We start from the raw sequence: 20,303 nt of genomic DNA, 5'->3' as shown, positions 1-20,303 counted from the left end.
ATTTCTGAAAGCTGTTAATCAGGTTAGGAACAGGGTGTGCCTGTTCTGAAAGAGCAAAATTTAGTAATCGGCCTGGGAGAGTTTATTTTCATAAGCATTATGAAGTGGTAGTAATAATTTATATTTCAAGTAGTATATGGCCCTTAGACGCTATGTTAGTACATTTCCTCAGGTTTCTTTTTTCTTGAGAAATAAGCCTTCTTCCAAAACGAAACAGCAGTCTACATAATTTTGCAGGGCAATATTCCTAGTTTTTTATGCTTTCATGAATTGCGTCCCCTTTCTAGGTTATGTAGGATCCAGGACTCACCTGGACGTTAAAAGGTCTTGTAGTCTTTGCCTTTATTAAAAAATATATAACTGAACTGTTGTTGTTTTTTTTTTTTTAATATTCCTAGGAGAAAAATCAACTTCCAACATTTACGTCACTCTATAGTATAATTACAGTTCCCCTTGTTTGGGCTACTTTAGGTGACTATAAAAAACAGAAGCTGCCCCAAAGGGAAAAATTATTTATTGTTGAAATGTTTAATTAATGTACTTAAATAATTACATTTCTGATTTAATATCAGTTCCTAAGAAGACTGATTGATGTTTGATATGAGGTATAAGGTTAAACTATTTCTTTAAACTCAGATTGTCTTTTTGAATAACCAAATTTTGGCGTGTCACATCCACATTAAATAAATTATTTCAATCAATAAATGGCTAATACAATGAATTTTGAAGCATTTACAATGATCTTAAAAGTAAGTTATAATTATAAATAATATGCTTGTATTTATCTTTCAGAGGAAATGCTTGCTACAAAATATGCTCTCTGGTGGTCTCCTAATGGAAAATTTTTGGCATATGCAGAATTTAATGATACAGAGATACCAGTTATTGCATATTCCTATTATGGTGATGAACAATATCCTAGAACAATAAATATTCCATACCCAAAGGTATGTTGAGTACTTTTAGCAGATGCTTCCATTTCTCCGGTGTCAAAATGAGCAACCAATACCATGAATAGAGGTGGAATCAACAAGTTTGGAGAGCTTCTTATCCTTGTGCATTGTAAGGCAAACACTGTACTGTGCTCTATTATTTATGTGGACATCTGTTGCTTTGGACATCTGGTTGTGCTGGATGAAGTAGTCTTTGCAAAATCCATCGCAGAATCTTTGAAAAACATATGGTCTAGATTATGGAGGAAAAACAAGCTTAACTTAATTTTAATTTTTCATATTTCATGCTCCAAATTCAGGGTAAAGTTCTGTTTTGCAATTCCCTCTTGAATTCTCATGTAAATGCAAACTAGAATGGAAAATACAAATGTTGAACTTGATGTTCCTGTCAGGTAGAAGCAGGCATGAGTTATGATCTTTTCTGGACATACAAGGTAGGTTAAGTTTGTAAGCCTAGTTTCTTCCTTGAGGAAATTAGACATGGAGTGAGCCCAAAGTTTCTTGTATAACCATCCTAGAATTCTCAGTGTACACACTTTTCATTCAGTCCCATGTCTGAAGAGACGGCTTCCGTGTCTGTAATGGGAGAACAGCAAGATCACAGTGGAGAAGCATCATATCCCAATTTGATTCAGACAAAAATCTGAAAAGGGATCAAATCATATATCCTCCTCTCTCACAAGGAGTGGAAGTGCTTTTAGAAAATACTTCTTTGTTCTTTAGTCACTATAGTGTTTACTTGCCAAAGAGAGCACTGTTATGGATGGATCCAGGGGGTCCCTATATGTGACAAAGATGGACAGATGTGCATACACACAAGTGGCTTTTGATGCAAGTCTAAGTGGTTGTGGTAAGAGAAATAGAAATAGCAGATAGTCTAAAATTTATGTTAGAAGTCATATGAGAAAAGACAGTGGATAGGAGAAGCATGTTTAGGGAGGAGACCCCTCAATGGCTGGGTATAAAGTCTGAAAGCTGGAGATATTTGGAAGCGAGAGGTGTGGTACTTGGGACCCGAGATGTGAAAGAACTTGGGTCTTTAGGAGGGAGTAAGGGAGGAAGAAGAGAGGAGGAACCCATAACTGAGGACTAACTGACACTGGCTGAGAAGTTGGGACCCAATTTTTCATGTTTTCTTGAAGACCGAAGTTGTTGAAACATCTGACATCAGACCGAGAGGTGAGACAACTTGAAAGAAGCCAAAAGTCCCAGCTAAACCTCATAGGGAAACAGGTCAGAGGAGGGCCTGGACAGTTCTTTAGATAAATCCAAACAGCACGGAGTCATTTAAGGCTGTGAACCTAAACTTTGTGGACTTAAATTGTTTAACAATTATAAGACTCTCTTTTTCTGTGTTAAAATAACAGGAACTCTAAGAAGCTGTCTGGGTGTGAACTACACTGTCATGTACATTTAGGGTGTATAATAGCACAGAAAGTACAAAACAAGAAAAGTGCAAATTCCATGGGCACTTTATTTGGAGGTGACATTTCCCTAATTTGGGGGGGGGATGATAACAGTAGTAATGTAACCAGCTAGGAGATTGAGTGATGATTGTCCTAGACCAAATTACAAGGTACAAAGCAAAAAGTATCTTTCATTATTTATTCTTTACACTCTCCTCCCCTCTACACTCCCTCTAGCACATGGAGAAATTATTATTATACTTATCCTAATAATAATAATAGGAAATACCTGTTTTGAAAGTCAGAAAAGAGAATATCAATTATAGAACCGCATTCTCATATCCAAAATATTTTTTTCCCTATGAATCAAAGCTCCCTCATTAATCACTTAAAATATGTGTTTTTCACTCTGGTTGACACAATATTTGTAATTGCTCTGCAAGCAAAATTGAAATGAGATTCCTGGTCATGTTATAATTAGAATGTTTTCAGTAGTAATATACTTAATATCACTAGCTTATAAAAATATGTCTAAATTCCTAAAGTGTCTTTAATATGTTGGTGATCATTAGAATTTTATGAGCTTCTATATCTCCAATTTTTTGGCAGGCTGGAGCTAAGAATCCTGTTGTTCGGTTATTTATTATCGATACCATGTCTCCCGAGCATGTAGGTCCCAGAGAAGTGCCAGTTCCAGCAATGATGGCATCAAGGTATAGCAAGCTCAGCTGCTTCCTACCTTCCACTGAATTTTAACAATGACATTTCTCTCTTTTTTCAAAGATTTTATTTATCTATTTGACAGCGAGAGAGAGGAGAGAGAGCACAAGCAGGGGGAGCCGCAGAGGGGGAGGGAGAAGCAGGCTCCCTGCTGAGCAGAGAGCCCCACACGGGGCTCCATCCCAGGACCCTGGAATCATGACCTGAGCCGAAGGCAGACGCTTAACTGACTGAGCCACCCAGGAGCCCCTAACACTGAAATTTCTTAACTGGGATTTGCACTTCCTTTCTAGTGAATTTATGATGTGTATACTCTAAGCAAAAATAAATAAATAAAATTGGCATGCAAACCCAAATACATAACCAAATTAAAAAATCACAAATACATTTCTTAAATCGATTTTAAAATACTAGCCTCTTTCGCACATACAAAGATGATCATAGTGATCAATCTGAGTGATAATTCCCTCATATGTGTGAATGTAAACTTGGGATCGGTAGGCAAAGAGTAAAATCCCTGTGTGTTCTCAGCATGGCTTCTCTCAACTCTGGTCTACTTTCTCTCCAACCCAGGGTTTATACGTCATGCTTGATCACATATGCATGACAAACAAGAGAAGATAAGCCAACCCTCTCCAAATATTAGCATTTTCTTTTTTTTAACTAGGATGCAGTCTATCCGCAATTATCTGGTTGTCCAATTATCTGTTTGGAGTTAACTATAGGTAGACAGGGACATGAAGCAGTCTCACTTCCCCAGCATGGTGCCCTATGTAGATCCTGGCTGATTAGCCCTGATAATAGCAACCCTCCAACCCTCCATCAGTCCTCTGTGGTCATTCTGGTTGAAGCAGATAAAGGTAAGAGGTCCCCTACGCCCTGCATGGCGGGCCTCCTTACCACTTCCCAAACCCAGGAGGCCACTGCTTGGCTTCTCTCCTGCTGCCCCATGAAGGTGAGTCAGCCAGGGCCAAGCGATTGATCACTACCAGGGAAAAGAACCTCAGCAGAGGCCTCTGCTGGGCCCGGCCAAGGTGAATCCACTCATGGATAATTTAAAATGGCTTTATTTTTTTGGATGATCCATTACTCCCCCAACCCCAATCTAGTGGATGAAAACTTGACTAAATACATCTTTTTTTTTTCTTTTGAAGTGTCATTCTCCTGAGGAGGCAAATGGAATGATAGAAAGGGTACTGTAGGAGTCAAGAGGCTTGTTGGGGCATCTGTAAAATACTAACAGTTTAATAGTAAGAGCTAACCTTTTCTCGGCACTTAACCACGGAGCAGACAGAATTCTCAAGAACTTTAAGCACTCTCAACAAATTTTGTAGCAAGCTTTAAATTTGGTAATATTATTATTCCCATTTTATATAGAAACGGAGGCACAGATATGTTAAGTAAGTAGCCTTAAATAGGACAACTAGTAGGAGGTAAAACCAGAATCTGAGCCAGAGACCCTTCCAGTTCTGGGATTGCTTTTACATCAATGTCCAAAATTCTGTGGTTTATTTACATCGATGTTCTCTCTCTGAGGCTTCATCCTCAGAGCCAAGTAATAATTGCTGCCATTCATTGACACCAACTACATGCCAAGCATCATTTGAGTTACTTAGTATACATCACCTCTGATTATTATAGTAAACCTGAATTTCAATCCCTGATCATGGTCACCGTTAAAACTCGGCTTCCAACACAAACCTGCCTGGAGAGAAAGATGGGCATTTAGCACACTTGGCTCTCTCTCAGCTAGTTAAAAATTGAAAACTTGAGTCTACCTGTGAAAAATCATCAGTTTAATGCTTTTTCCCTCTAGATTGACCAATAGCTTTGGCCTCATGTCTTAAAATGTTTCTTAAGATGTACAAATCCAAAATGAGGAGAAAACTCAAGCATAAAATAATCCCATTTAGATGAATGAGCTCTCTTATAGATATTCTTTAAAAGTCAGCAAGTATGGGGCGCCTGGGTGGTTCAGTCGGTTATGCATCTGATTCGATTTTGGCTCAGGTCATGATCTCGGGGTCTTGATATGGAGCCCCTATCGAGCTCTGCACTGGGCGTGGAGCCTGCTTAAGATTCTCTCCCTTCCTCTCCCTCTACCTCTTCCCCTGCCCTGGGTTCACTTGCACTCTCTCTCTCAAAAATAAATAAATAAATAAATAAATAAATAAATAAATAAATAAATAAATAATAAAATAATATTCAGCAGATACATTTAAGCCTTCTTTCTCTGTAGGGAAGGGAAAGCTTTACCTTCCTTATCTATGGAATAAATATTTTATAGTAATAAAATCATCCTTTAGAAAACAGAACTTAAATTATTTGCTGTGATACTGGTTTATGGTTGTGACTCTCTGTTTTGCTCTATTTGCAGTGATTATTATTTCAGTTGGCTCACGTGGGTTACTGATGAACGAATATGTTTGCAGTGGCTAAAAAGAATCCAGAACGTTTCAGTTCTGTCTATATGTGATTTTAGGGAAGGCTGGCAGACATGGGATTGTCCAAAGGTAGGTTATATTAAAACCACAGAGGTATATGCCTGAAGATGAAAGTACATGAGGGGAGACTTACCTGTAGCTAACATTTTGTATTATAAGGCCAGAATTACCGCATTCAACTCTTGATTGCTTTGCAACAAAAACCCCTCTTTCTTCACAGTCCTTTATTTTTATTAAATAAGTAAGATACCCTTGTTTTCTTGAATGACTTCAGCACAGGTACTGTGTAGAGAAAAAGACTAACTGAAACAATGTAACATTGGAGAAATAAGGCATCTGGTTCTGAGTTAGGATGGAAATCTATCCTTTTGAGATGGTACGAATGGCAGTAAAAAAACCCAAAATAAGGAGGATGAAAAGATAAGATGGGTCTATTATGGAAATAAATGTGTTCTATTTAAAAAAAAAAAAAAAGCACAGAGAAAATGCAAATGGTGCTATGTTCTATTCAGTGTCAAAATTGAAAAATAAAAATTTCAAAGGAAATGGATATTATCAAAAGAAAGCCAAATATTCCCATTTTAAAATTAACAGTAGATAATTGAGAATATGACATGAAATATCAGATCAAATTATCTTGCTCTCTTGTTACCTTGAGAGTACCCTATACTGTGTTAATTTGGGGGAGAAAAAAACTTGAAAATTAGGCACAGATTTATTGTTGAGTTTTAATTGTTTTTATTGTTCAAATGAAACATAATCTGTTTAATTAATGAGTTAGACAAGTACTTCAGCAATCTAAAAGCTTTAAAATGAGCCTGTTCAGAAGTACTCATATTAGAGACTAAGAAATACAAAATGTTTTCTTTAAATATGAAATTTGATGGATACATTTCATAAGACTTCTAATTATGAAGACATGTTTCATTAAACCAAATATAGAAAAACCTATTTTATAAAGTAAGAAAAAAAAACACAGAGCAATCAAAGTAAATCACTAAATTCCATCTCGAAATTAGGACACTATGTTTTGCAAGAAAAGAGTCATATGAATCTATTTGGAAATATATCAGGACTATAATAGTCAACATTACTCAGGCTAAAAATATTTTTTAAATCACTACTCTGTAAGAAGCTTGACTAATTTTGATGGAATATGCTAGAAGCTTATTTTTATCTTATTTATATTTTGATATACAAAACAGAAAGATTTTGGCTTTAATGCAGTAGCATGGGGGGAAGAAAAGAATAAACTTGATTGTGGCAGTTAATTAGAAACCATTCATGTGATAAATCAGCTTTGGAGGACTATATCTTGACTGTTTTTATTGAAGCTAGGTATGAGGAATTATTGCTTTAATTTTATTAGTTTAAAACTGTAAGATCGGTCATTTAGACACAATTTTTAGTTCTCAAAAAAAAAAGGAATTTAAAAACGGCAATTGCGTTGGAATCTGAAATTCTAATTTATCAAAATCAGGGACAACTTTAATCCAAACTGACAGAATATATAAGATGCTTATTCGAGGAGATGTGGAATTCCTTGGAATATAAGCTTTAGTTTAATGGCCCAAAACAGTGATTAAATTTAAAATACCAGGTTTAATTAACCTTAGGATTTCAAAAAACCCCAGTTTCAAAATAATTTGATAAGTACATGGAACACATTTTCAAATTTAAGAACGACAAAGTGTTGAGTAACAAAGCTGTGCCTAAGATTTATTATTCCCTTGCTTTTTATGACAGTACCCTCACTCATGGTTCTCTTTCTTCTTCACTGGCTGTTCTTTTTGTTTCCAGCTCTTCTTTTTCTGTTCTCTAGAAATCTTATTATTCTCCAAATTAATGTATTTGCAAGATAGGCTAACTGCTATAACAACAATAAAACCCTTCCAGTAATTCAGTGGGTTAAGAAAATAGAAACGTTTTGCACATTCATGTAACTACCTACTAGTGAGTCCAGGTGAGTGGGGAATGGTGAGGGGTGGGAGATGGAGTGCTCAGGTTGATGGCATTTGTGCTGTCTTATCTAGTGACTTCCAAGGCTAGTCCAAAGTCATTCAAACCTGACCACCAACATCCAGCTGGGGGATGGAAAAGGGAATGGAGGATCATGCTCAAGAGGTTTTTTTTTATAGGTTAGGCCTAGAAGTGGAATGAGTCACTTCTGCTCACACATCATTTGTTAGAACTTATCACATCCTAATCAATGGAGCCTGGCCAGTCCGAGCAAAAAGACATCAGCAAAAGATTGCTGATAATCTTATAGTCTTTGCCACAACTCTCAACTTACTCTTTAGGTGATTTTCATCTATACCAGAGGTTTTGGTTACCATTTGCCCCTCAACTTTATTCTGAGGATTTGAACTTTTAAGTATCTCTGGCTACATCTTCTCTGGTCCGCCCTTAATATCAATACCTAGATGCAGGCTTTTATCATCTTTTTTCCAAACTACAATAGCCTTCCAGTTGATCTCTCTGCCTCCTTCTATCTTACTCACTTCTAATCCATTCTCTGTATCATGTTTGCAATTATATTTTCCAAATTGTGATTTTGAAATCCTTCAAAGGATTTACCCATAGGGGGAGTCCAAACTTCCAAGGGCGGCATTAGAGTTTCTCCAGGATCTTTCTGATACCCCTGCATCTTTCCTCATCTTCAACTCTTTTCAATAGTCACCCTCCCCTCAGCCATAGTGAACCACACCTGTGGTCTACTAAGCTGGCCTGGTCTCTGTGTTGTTCATTTCACCTAGAATGTTCTTTCTCTAATTATTTGTCTAGGAAAGCTTATTCATCCTTTTAGGCTTACTAAATTTTGTTCAATAAGTGATTGGTTGCCTTATGCAAAAATAGGCATCAAAATAAGATCCAGTGCACATTTTAAGATTCCTATCTACTTAATAAGATGGAGAAAAGAAAAAAATTAACCTAAACTCCACTGTGAAATGCCTTTTTAAACTACATGACACCAAGTGCTTAGGGGTCGTGCTAGGCTTCCGTAGATGTGATAATTCCAGGCACCGCCTCATGGAAAATTAAACCAGGATTCTTAAAAGTTTGCAATAAGAGCCAGCTCTTAGATTACTCATTACTCATGTGTATGCCCTAGGGCTGATGTATAAGGTTGTGCATATGGTCATCTGAAACTCAAGTGTGAAGTTACTCAATTACAATAGTACAGTTTGAGTAAACAGCTTAACTGGTTCAAATGCCCAGGTCATATCTAGAAAAAACTGTTCTCCTAATAGTATGCTTGATGTGGTCTTTCTTTCTTTTAGACCCAGGAGCATATAGAAGAAAGCAGAACTGGATGGGCTGGTGGAGTATGATTTTGCTATCTTTTCCTTGTATTTTAATGTCACTTGACAGATTCTCAGCTCTCAAAGGACCTATTTCAAATGTATCCAAACCGACACTACTTGTTGACACTACTTGTTTCATAGAAAAAATAACAAGGTAAAAAAAAAATACTACACACAAAGGTAGTGATCCTTTCAGCAATCTTGTGCCAGACAATTTTAATGTCTATATATTTAAAATTCTGTTGAGAACAAATCATATTCCTCATGTCCCAACCTTAGCTTTTTAATTGACTTTCTGATATTCATAGTTAATATTCTTATTAAGCAAATAAAATAAAGATTATTTTTCAAAAGGGATCACAATTCCTGATCAGCTTAAAATAATAATTATTAACCATTTGAAGCCAGAAGAACCAAATACACTGGTATTCTTAGTCATTTAAAGACAACCTACCTCTTAATAAATTTTATATAGACTGAAATTAATAAATGAATTATATATTTTTCCAGTCTTTAAGTGGTATCAAATAGGAAAACGTGTGTTTTGTTATGGTTTTTGATCACTTATATGTAGAATTTGGGGGATAGGTTTATTCAGTAATTTGTGAGAATTTTTAGTGTAAAAAAATCATGTTTTACAAAATTATCAATTGTGTCTAATGTCCCATGAAGAATACACAATAGGACAGAGAATAAGTGAATGTTGTGTGGATGCTGCCACTTATTACAAGCATATTGAATTCAACTAGTATTTGGATTTAAACATAAACACACACCACACACACACACACACACACACACACAGTTTCTCTGAGTGGCACATGCAAAGAAAAAGGAAACTCTTAGTGCCTTTAACACACTAACCCGTGATACAAGGACAATAAAGAATTCAGAGTCAATTGTATGATGATAACTCATAAAAATTCAAAGTTTAGGTGGGTAAATGACTAAAAATCATCAGATATTAAAAACTCTTTTTTGTACACTTTTCTGGATTTAGCGATACTAGCTTACATATATTTATTCTGTCTTCAGTTAAAGATATTTCAGTTTTATTCATTAACTTGAGAATAGTAATTACTTTATTAATTATATACATTAAGTGTAAGTTATACTCTAAAGTAGTAAGGTAACAAAGATAGGTGTGTAATTGAGAAAAAAAAAATGGGCAAGTCCTATTTGCGTTCACTCTTTGCCACTGTAGTAAATAACACAAGAAAAATCAGGAGTATTCAGTGAAAGGACAGGATTTTCTAAATTTTTGAAATGTTGGTCAATCCGAAGCTCATCTTCCAAAAAGGTAATTCCTAAATCATTATTTGAAAACTTGAGGAAAGGGGAAGTTATGAGTTCACTCCCATTATAAAATTTCCAGTAAAGAATGAAAGCAAAGAAGAATACTCGAAAACTTCCTTTGGTTGTATACTCCATTATGATAACATAGCGGGAGTTACTACAGAATGACATGAATGATATGATTTTACAAATAGATAAACAATGATACCAACAGTCTTCTCAAAGACACGATTTTAGGAATCCACACACATTTATTCTGAAAATGCTACCAGCATTCAAAATACACCTAAATATTTTAGAATGCATCTTTTGAAGTCTCTTATTTATAAGCATCTTAGAGTTATTTGTACCTTATCAATTTTTACAATCTGTATAGCACCAGCCTTGTAACCTCAGCAAACATGAGCTGGATGAATGGATCAATTAATTAATTAATTGCCTTCTAAAGCCATAGAACATTGTTTTAAATACCCTCAGTGGAAGCACATGCATATCTTTTGAGGGAAGATGAGATCCCTACATGAAATCAAAAATTATTTTTAAAAAAATCATGCCAAAATAAATCTAGTGAACAATGCGTTATTTATCTTCAACATGATTTTGTGCTAGATCATTTTAATGTCTATAGCTCTGGAATTCTATTGGGAAAAATTATTTTTTCATGTCCTCATCTCGATCTCCTAAAATTTACCGAATAATCAGTAAATTTCTAAATACCAGAAGAGGTATCATCGAAAAATCTTTGCAGTGATAGCTTTCAGGAGTAGGTTCACATTCTCCCAAGGCAGCTGCTTTGAAGAGGTCATTCATTAGATTTTATAAGTTTTGACATGTCTTTTGAAAGTCAGGCCAAAACTTTATAGGCTCATAACTCTTATGTCGTAATATTCTGGATAGCTTCCTTTGACCTATAATCAAACCAATGGCTTAATAAAATTACCCAGAAATAACCTAGAAATTTGTATATCTTTCAGACATTTGTTCAAGTAATATTTACGAAGTTTTTAGAGAAAGTGTACAGGCTAGTCATATCAATATAAAATTAGAGAGGAATTTTAGAGAAGTTGTTCCTTTAGAATTTATTAAGGAAATTTAAACTGAAAAACACTTGGAAACTGCCTGTGAATCAGAGGAGTGAGACTGAATGACTTGTGTAAAGCAATGCACTTGTCAGCTGCAGGCAGGGCACTGGCACATAGAGCTTTACCTATCATTTTCTGTCCTCCAGCACTAGATATTCGGTGTCTTAATTTGGGGGAAATAACCTAACATCTCCTTTGGTATTTGATCAGAAAAATAACAACCACAAGTTCACTTCAAACAAATTTCTTCTCACCCTGTAGAGAACAGACCAAAAAAAAAGAAGCCTTCAATCAAAGGATCTAGTATTGAGTTAGTAAAATTTGGAGAACAAGCACTAACTAAAAGCATACGTCTTAGGGTGCAAAGCCACATTTAAATTATTTTAAAAATAAGTAAGCAATACAGTACACCTCCCTTAGCCGTTGGCAAAATCCCTTTGTTCAAAAAAATGAGGGTTGTTTTGGGTTTGTATTTTTTTTAACTTTTAAGTGAGCCTTTATTTCCTTGTTTCACAAATAAAGCTGGCTGAATTTGGTTGCCAGAAAAATGAGTTTTCTACTCAATGCTTGAAGTCTGTGCTTTTCGCCAAATGCGGACTCCATTTAGGCATCAGCCTTTTTTAAGTAGGACCTCAGGGTTGTTTCCCAACCATGGTAAGAAATTATCAGGTGGTGAATAATCTTACCTTCCAAGTATAATATTTGAAATGGCTTTGCACATAGAGGTGAGTAATTTATCAGAAAATCTAAGCACGATAAAGGGGCTGTGGAAAGGCCTTGTTAAAACTGAGGACCACCTAGTTATGGGTGCTTATCCAGGGTCCACGCGTGACTTGCCGCCAGAAGCACTTAACTCAGGATGCACGATGGACCCAGCTCTGGGAAAGTGAAGGCGGAAATATTTCACACTCTCTTTAGCTCACCCAAGTTACCTGTTCATCTAAAGCAGCTGTCTTCACCGTGTGCAATAAAAAGGAGAAGATAACAGTCTTCGCTTAGCAGAGATACTCTTCCTGTTCGCCTGATTCTGATATCTTAAAACATAACACCCTGCCCTCTTATTTTTTTTTCAATGAAAATGAAATTTTAAGTCTTCATCCAGAACAAAACCTTTTTTACAGTTCCTTACTAACCCGAGGTATGAGGAGAATATGTTTTTACTCTGGCATCTTAAAATATTTTGTGACCCTGGTTCCATTTTAGCAGTGAAGACAACGTAGTTCTGTTTTTTGTCTTTCACCCTGAGGTGTGAGAGGGAGGCATTGCAAAGTGCCTACTAGTAAGTAGGTATATTATCATTGGCCTAAGTAGGCAAAGCTTTCTTCTAAAATGAAAGAATGGCTTGTTATGATGACCTATGCTAATGAAATTCCATCCACAAAATTACAAGCCAGAATTTCTTTTCCCTGGGCCTCTTTTTCACTCAGTTCACTTTCAATTTCATTTAGAGGCATTAGTCTCAATACCCCAAATCCCACCGAGGCTGATCTTATGATTAATGAAACTAACAAAGGAATTGTGTAAGGAGTTAGATTCTCCTTATTCCATTTTTCATTTGGTGTAAGACATCCGTTCTGTGCCAGAGTGGTAAGACTTAGGACATATTAGTTTCCTGAGACCACCGCAACAAACTACCACAAACTCGGTGGCTTGAAACAACTGAAATTCACTCTGTCACCATCCTGGAGGCTATAAGTCCAAAGTCAAGGTGTCAGCAGGGTCCTGCTCCCTCTGAAGCCTCCAGAGAAGAATTCTTTCTCACCTCTACCAGCCACTAGGGGCTCTTGGCAGTCCTTGGACTTCCTTGGCTCGCAGTTGCATCTCTCCAATCTCTGCTTCCACCATCACGAAGTCTTCTTCCCCATGTCCCTTGGGTCTAGTGGTATCCTCTCTTCTGTTGAGGACACCAACCAGATTGGATTCAGGGCCCATCCTGATCCAATAGGATCACATCTCAATTCTTACCTTGATTATATCTGCAAATAGGGTCATTATCTTCCCCCTTTGGGCTGCTAAAAGAAAGTGCCATAGCCTGAGTGCCTTAGAGACAACAGAAGTTGATTTCTCACACTTCTAGAGGCTGGTAAGTCTTAGATCAGAGTGCCAGCCTGGTTGGATTCTGGTGAGAGCTCTCTTCTGGGTTGCAGACCACCAACTTCTTGGATCCTCACATGGTAGAGAACAGAGCAAGGGAAGCAAGCTCTCTGGTAATTCTAATAAGGGCATTAATCCCATTCATGGGGCTCTACACCTGTGACCTCATCTCATCCTAATCACCTGCCAAAGGTCCCCCCTCTTAATACCATCCTAGTGGGGGTTAGGGTTTCAAAATATGAATTTGGGAGGAGATAGAAACAATCCCAGTCCATCATAGTTACCATCGGAGGTCTGGGTTCAAATGAATTTTGGAGAATGCTATTCAGACCACTACAGACACCATACTCAAATAAGTTACATTTTAATATCAAGTAATCATAACCATAAATTTTTATCAAAAAGCATCAATTATCAGATCACACATGGAGCCATCACTAAAAAGGCCTATGGCAACTAAAAGATACTGGTAGTTCGGTTGTTGTCCCTTGGTCAGTTCTGAAGGAGTTGAACAACTTGTTTCTCCGGCCAGAGACAGCTGGTTTGGGATTATTTGTGGGAATCTCTACCGGGCATGATGCAGAGCAGCTCTTTCTTCCTATAGCCATTTTACCACTTTGCCTTTCTTTTACAACCCAATGACAACAAAGCCAACAAATATAAGATAAGGCTATTTTTTTTTGTCTTTTTTTTTTTTTTCAGTGGAAATGAATGGGGTCTTTTTATTATTATGTTCAGTTAATGGCTAATTTTTTTTAATGGCGAAACTACTAGCTAAAAATTATGTGAGGATATTTGCAGGATTTGAGTTATCTATACCATTCCGGATATAGAGATGTAACTTGCTCTGTTCCAGGGCACAGGAAAGCTGAGTGTCAGAGACTCCTTGGGTCATTCTGCAGTTCCCAGCAAGTGGCCAGTGGGGGCCCTGGGAAGAGGCCAGAGACAGGCAACGAGGCCTGTTTCGCTCCCTGAGCTCAAGGAGTAAACCTCCTACTAGCTTGTCCTGGAAAACATTTTTCTCTCAAGTCTAGAAGTTCTAGAAGTTTCTTTCCAACATTAAAAACGGCGGCTTGCAGGCCATGATGTTTTCATCTTTAAAATGTCTTCATTGAATCATTGGCATTAGGTGCTTGGCATCAGACAAATCAAAAATCAGAACTATCAGCCTTCATGAGTCACACTTTGGTCATATACCACATTTTGAAGTTTGACCTTGGCTAAATATCCCCAACACTCACTTGTGATTCTTTTAACTCTCTTTCAAACCACACTATCTCCAAGCATAGACGTTCAATGGAATTAAACATTATAAACACAGTGGTATGTAGTAGCAATTAAGCAGCAGTTGGAATGTGCAAATGCCTGTTGGAAGCCCTAGAAAAGCTGTCTATCTGGAAGAATGGGATTTCAGATGTGAGTGATGGAAGGCAGGGGAGGCAAGGCGTTCTGGTTCCTATAATCGTAGCTATCCACTGCTTTTTAAAAAAATCTGTAGTTTTAGTTTGGTTTGTCTTTTGAACATAACCTCTGTTCATTTCTTTCAGTTCTTTGTTTCAACACCAGTTTTCAGCTATGATGCCATTTCATACTACAAAATATTTAGCGACAAGGATGGCTACAAACATATTCACTATATCAAAGACACTGTGGTATGTTCCTTCCAAGATTTATCTCCTCAAAGATCATTCACTTGAGGTTGCTCAAATAACGCTCAGCTTCACACAACATAATGTTTGTCTTTTTATAGGAAAATGCTATTCAAATTACAAGTGGCAAGTGGGAGGCCATAAATATATTCAGAGTAACACAGGATTCACTGTAAGTATTGCATGAAGCATGATGCACCATTCAGGTTTTAATTAGCACTGATGGACACACAAATGATACTGTACCACCTCTTCGTTAAGAGCATTTTTGGTTACTTACTCTAGAGGTTAGTGCAGATAGTTCTGGTTTCATTAAGATTGCACATTCTTTAACAGCTAGTTAACATGATTTCTTTCAGGAAAGAATATTTAGTAAGTGGTCATGTCTCTTCTGATACCTGGTAGATAATAAATTAAAAGTATAAAATTTTAAAAATAACAACTACTTCTAAACACAAATTTTACACTTCAGCACTTGAAGAAAGGAGCAAGCTTCAAAAGTCCATGAAGGGCAGCCCATAGATACAGACATTTTTTTGTAGTGATTCAATGTTATATGAATTTAAGATCATTATCTGTAACAGCTATCATTTTTTGAGCAATTACTTCCTACCACATACTGTGAAGTAGAAACAGAGGTAGGGGAAACCCAAAGGCAGGAAGGCCCAGCGATGGTTTTAATCGAAGCTTGCAATGATGGGAACCTGAACTAGAACAGTGCCAATGAAATATGGACTCTTGGACGGAGAAGCTATGCCTCCTTTTTCTTGTGTCCTTAGCGCTTGGCATAATGCCTGATGCAGCACTGGAAGTCAGTAAATATTTGTTAAATGAATGAGAGGAAGGGTATATGACCATAAGGACAGATAGAGGACGAACAAGACTGCTGACTTCGTGGTCCTGAAGGAAAAGGGGAAGGAAAGGCAAAGTGGACTCAGTTCCCAGGGTTAGAGGAAGGCAACCGTGAAGCTTCTGACAGAACAGGACACCTGCGGGGGGCCGCTTGGAAAAGATATGGAGTAGTTTATTCACTGGTAGTTTGAGATGAGGTGAGGAAGACAAGTGCAAGTGACCGTCCCCTCGGTCGGAGTCATGTGAAGTTAGTCAAGGCACGTGGAAGGCTGCTGGTTTAGAAGACACAGTCAATCCTAGGAGTGATTTGCATTCTCTTACCTTTTCTTTCTACTTGGGGATAACGAGGTGTTTATGACAGTGAAGACATAAAACCACCTGGGCCACTGAACAGTCCTAACAATTAAAAATGGGTAACTGAACCCGACTTTCTACACTCCATTATGCTCTTCCAAAAAGGAAAAAAAAAAAAAAAAAGACAGTTACTTCGTGATATTCAGATGAACTCACAGAGGAGTGAAAATCATGCCACTAAATTGGATTTCCCACTTCATAGCTATATTAAGACAGGTTAGAACTGGGACCCAGATACTTAAGTAACAAGTATGTTCTCTTGTGACTTCTTTTGCATCTCGGTGAATTAACATGGCCCTTTGTGTGGTGTCATAGTGCCGATGCATTTCTGGATTTATAACAAATTCATCTATTGTCAGAGCTTCTGTAAAACAAATTCAAAATGTCTTCGGAATCATGGACAAAATTAATATAGCATAGAGAAACCAGTAAACTGTCAGGAAGAGGGTGATAATAATCAATATCTTACCTTATTTTGTGTAACTCATAACTAATGAATCAATATACCTATAATAAAAAAGGGAATATTCAGCATAATTTAATCTTTCTCCTATGAATTGAAAGTCAGAGTAGGTACATAAAATTCAGTGTTATAAACAGCGATGACTTATCAACCTAAGTGCCAATTAATATAGTTTCATTAGACAAACATTGGACTATATTGTTTATTCTATTAGTATTCGTACTAATAATTCTGTCACTATTTAGTTATCAATACTTATTTAATAACTTCTGGATATATTTTCAGGTTTTATTCTAGCAATGAATTTGAAGACTACCCCGGAAGAAGAAATATCTATAGGTAATTTATGTCAATACATTCTAATATTTTTATATGTTAATACATGAATGAAAATCTGTCAGAGGCCTGTGGATACATAGAATATTTTTTAAAGCCTGAAATGTAACAAAAATTATATATGAATCAAGGTAAAACATTGAGAGAATGCTGTACACCACATCAGTGGAAAAATACACACTTCCCCGGGGTGCCTGGGTGGCTCAGGTGGTTAAGCATCGAATTCTTGGTTTTGGCTCAGGTCATGATCTCAAGGTTGTGAGATGGAGCCCTGTCTCAGGCTTCATGCTCAGCGAGGAGTCTGCTTGAGATTCTCTCTCTCCGTCTCTCTCTGCCCCTCCTCCTGCTCATGCATGCACACGTACTTTCTCTCTCTCTCTCAAATAAATAAATCTTTAAAAAATATATACACCCCCCAAATATTAGCTAACTCAAAATGTTTTCAGAAAAAAAGTCAAGAAATTCTAATGCTGTTATAAACATGATACTAAATACTTCAACTAAATTTAGAGGTAATTGCGGACATTCATCCATTTAGCAGCCACTTATTAAGTCCCTACTGTGTACCAGACATTGTGGTTACTGCCATATCATGTGATTTCTTTTAATCTGGTTCACTTTGGCATAAGCCTATTACTATTGGAAGGAATTCATCTCTGTTCCTAAATTAGTGTTTAAGTTGGTCCAGTTGTACCCTTGGTGATTGGAATGGTGCCCTCAACGGCCCTCTCCGGATATAGAAGTAAAAGTCATAGTTACCATCGGCTGGTAGTCTGCTATATGTCAGGCACATTTTTATCTACTTTACATATGTAATTTCATTTAATCCCCACAACTTCAGGAGGCAGGTGATACTGTTAGAGCCAGAATTTTGTACCTGGGCATGCTGACCTAGGCCCCTTACTGTTAACTGCCTACCTAACATTTCCAGGATTACACCAAAATGTGAACGTGAATGTGAACTGTAACCAAGGAAATAAGGAATTTTCCCTCTGCTGCATTCCTCGGCTCCCTCCTGGATCGTGACTTCTTATCTATTGGAGAGAATCCCTCTGTAGTGCTAGTGATGTCTCTGGTTCCCATCTACCATGCCCTGGGCAAGGTCAGGGGCAGCAGCAGAAGGAACACTGCGGCAGCAGATTATTTCACCAGCCACAACAGACTCTGACCCTGACCCTACCCTGGCATCATACCATCTAGTCTGGCCCAAATGAGAATCTGATTCTGAGGGTTTGGGGTCAGGTCTGGGAGTCTGTATATTAAAGCCAATCACCCCATTCGGAAGCCATGCAGAAGGCTCTGCTGGGGAGAGGGTGGGTCCGACGTGGTAGGTACAGGTTGGCTTGTGTAGGAGTGTGGTGGGGAGCAAGCATTACCAGGAAGAGCTTCTCTGACCCTAAACTTCCTTTAGAAAGGAATGGAAGGCACAGGAGGCACTTAAAAACTATGGTTTTTTTATTTCCACTTTGCTTATGACTGATTTCCCCTTCCAGATATATAAGAACAGCGACCCCTTTCTTGGTGAGCCTGCCAGATTTTCCTTGCCTGTTTTGCATGGGAGTACAATAAGAGAGATGGGAAGATGAAGAACTATGCATTGCCAAGCACTCTGTAAGATGTAAAGGATGAATGGCTATGGGAAGTGGTTACCTCACTCCCATTCAAGGTGTTAGATATTTCTCCCACCCCAGAGAAACCGAAGGGCTTCTCTCTCAAGGCTTGTGCCTCTTCAGGCAAAGATGATTGAAAAATCAGGCTACATCAAAATACTGTAATTCCCCTTCACTTTAAATGATATTGGCAAGAGAAAAATAGAGTGGGTTTGATGTCAATATGTAAATTAGTCATTTTACATGGAGTAGTACATTTTGATAAATACAATCTCAAAATTTCAGCTTAGTTTTATTTTCATTTTCCTCTAGAATTAGCATTGGAAGCCATCCTCCAAGCAAAAAGTGCATTACTTGCCATCTAAGGAAAGAAAGGTGCCAATATTACACAGCAAGTTTCAGTGACTACGCCAAGTACTATGCGCTTGTCTGCTATGGTAGGTAACGGACCCCGAGCTCCACCACCACACTGCCAATGTTGGTGTCCTCATCATCGTCTTCCCCTGATCAATCCTACACTTCAGGTCATCGAACACTTGTTATATATGAGGATCTCACCTGTGTTATCTTATCTAACGTTTATGGGGGAAAAAAATGAAAGGAAGATAGGAGAGCATTTTTATCCCGGTATTTTGCAGTTGAGGAAATAGAATGACTTGCAGAGGATCCACACTGCTGGTAAGCAGCAGAGCCAGAATGGGAGCAGGGATGTGTTGACGGTAAATCCCAAGCTTGTACCGACCGTGTGCGGCAGCTGCGTGAGGTTAACGTTATATGCAAACACCATCTACTCGCTATCACAGCAAGACTCGAGCAGTGTCACAGAAAGAAGCATTCTCTGTTAAAACGGTTGCTGGACTTTGGCCCCATTTGCCTGGAGAAATGTCAAACTCCGACAGCCAGGGGAAAGAATAATGTCCTGGAAACCTGAACTCCTTCCCTCGGAGGCCAATATTTCTTTGAATGATAGTTTCAGTGAGGATGGAAAGTAAACTTTTGTCACCTCGTATGTTCTTTCTAAATTTGGGAAACATAACATAAGTAATTCATTCAAATAGTAAAAAGTCATAGGGAATAAAATACACCAAATACTTCCTGGTTTTTTAGGCCGTGTGTACATTTAGTTAATAATTTCTATCCAAATAATTTTCTTTTGTGCATAACATCTTATCTATATCTTGAACATACGACAAGCCATGAAACAGATTGGTTACATGTCAGTAGATCCGTGAAATATATTGGGGTCTTGGTAGGCATCGTGGAGATTTGGAAAATGGACTTGAGAAATATCTACTTTTCCATTCTCTATCCCACCCCCATAATTAATCCCTGAGTCTCCCTGGTGAGGAACAGCAAACAGAGAATGTTATTACAAAATACATGCCACTCTACTGCTTCTAGTATCAACTCCCCGTGGAAAGCAGCTCAGAGAACAAATGGAATCTTTGGCTGATGGAGATCCCTGACCAGTTGCAGAAGACCCCAGTTTCTTTAATTCCCAGAAGGAAGGCTGCCCTGTCATTCCACTTTCCTCATCCCAATCACCTGGCCCCAGAACCCAAGCCCAGGCTCAATTGACTGCAGCGGTGGATAAACATTTTAACCCAAATGCTCCCTTTAAGATGGCACAAGAGGTCAGTTTGATACAATTACTTTAACACAGTGTGTTGAGTCAGTGACATCTTTGAAAAGCCAAGAGATTGTTGTTCATGACTGTATGTGCTGATTGTGGTTATGTC

At 37.7% G+C, this 20,303-nt stretch overlaps 1 protein-coding gene across 15 annotated transcripts in view; it reads left to right on the top strand.

The window, feature by feature from the left end:
• The window catches only part of FAP (fibroblast activation protein alpha), a 74,891-nt gene that overhangs the window by 27,044 nt on the left and 27,544 nt on the right, over nt 1–20,303 (top strand). For all 15 annotated transcript variants that reach the window (XR_006789609.3, XR_010410167.1, XR_010410168.1 and 12 more), the window contains 8 exons: nt 793–947; nt 2,969–3,072; nt 5,457–5,592; nt 8,805–8,849; nt 14,848–14,952; nt 15,051–15,121; nt 16,904–16,957; nt 18,877–19,001. Coding sequence is in view for 11 of the 15 variants with exons in the window: in XM_064586620.1 (XP_064442690.1) it covers nt 793–947; nt 2,969–3,072; nt 5,457–5,592; nt 8,805–8,849; nt 14,848–14,952; nt 15,051–15,121; nt 16,904–16,957; nt 18,877–19,001 (795 nt within the window). In the remaining 4 variants the exon portion in view is untranslated. The remainder of the gene's footprint in view (nt 1–792; nt 948–2,968; nt 3,073–5,456; nt 5,593–8,804; nt 8,850–14,847; nt 14,953–15,050; nt 15,122–16,903; nt 16,958–18,876; nt 19,002–20,303) is intronic.

This window comes from Mirounga angustirostris, unplaced genomic scaffold, assembly GCF_029215605.1.
Source record: "Mirounga angustirostris isolate CCGP_5_RB_7025 unplaced genomic scaffold, mMirAng1.0.hap1 SCAF_3, whole genome shotgun sequence".
NCBI lineage: Eukaryota > Metazoa > Chordata > Mammalia > Carnivora > Phocidae > Mirounga > Mirounga angustirostris.
The sequence above is the reverse complement of the archived record's forward strand: the minus strand, read 5'-3'. Positions and strand labels throughout refer to the sequence as shown.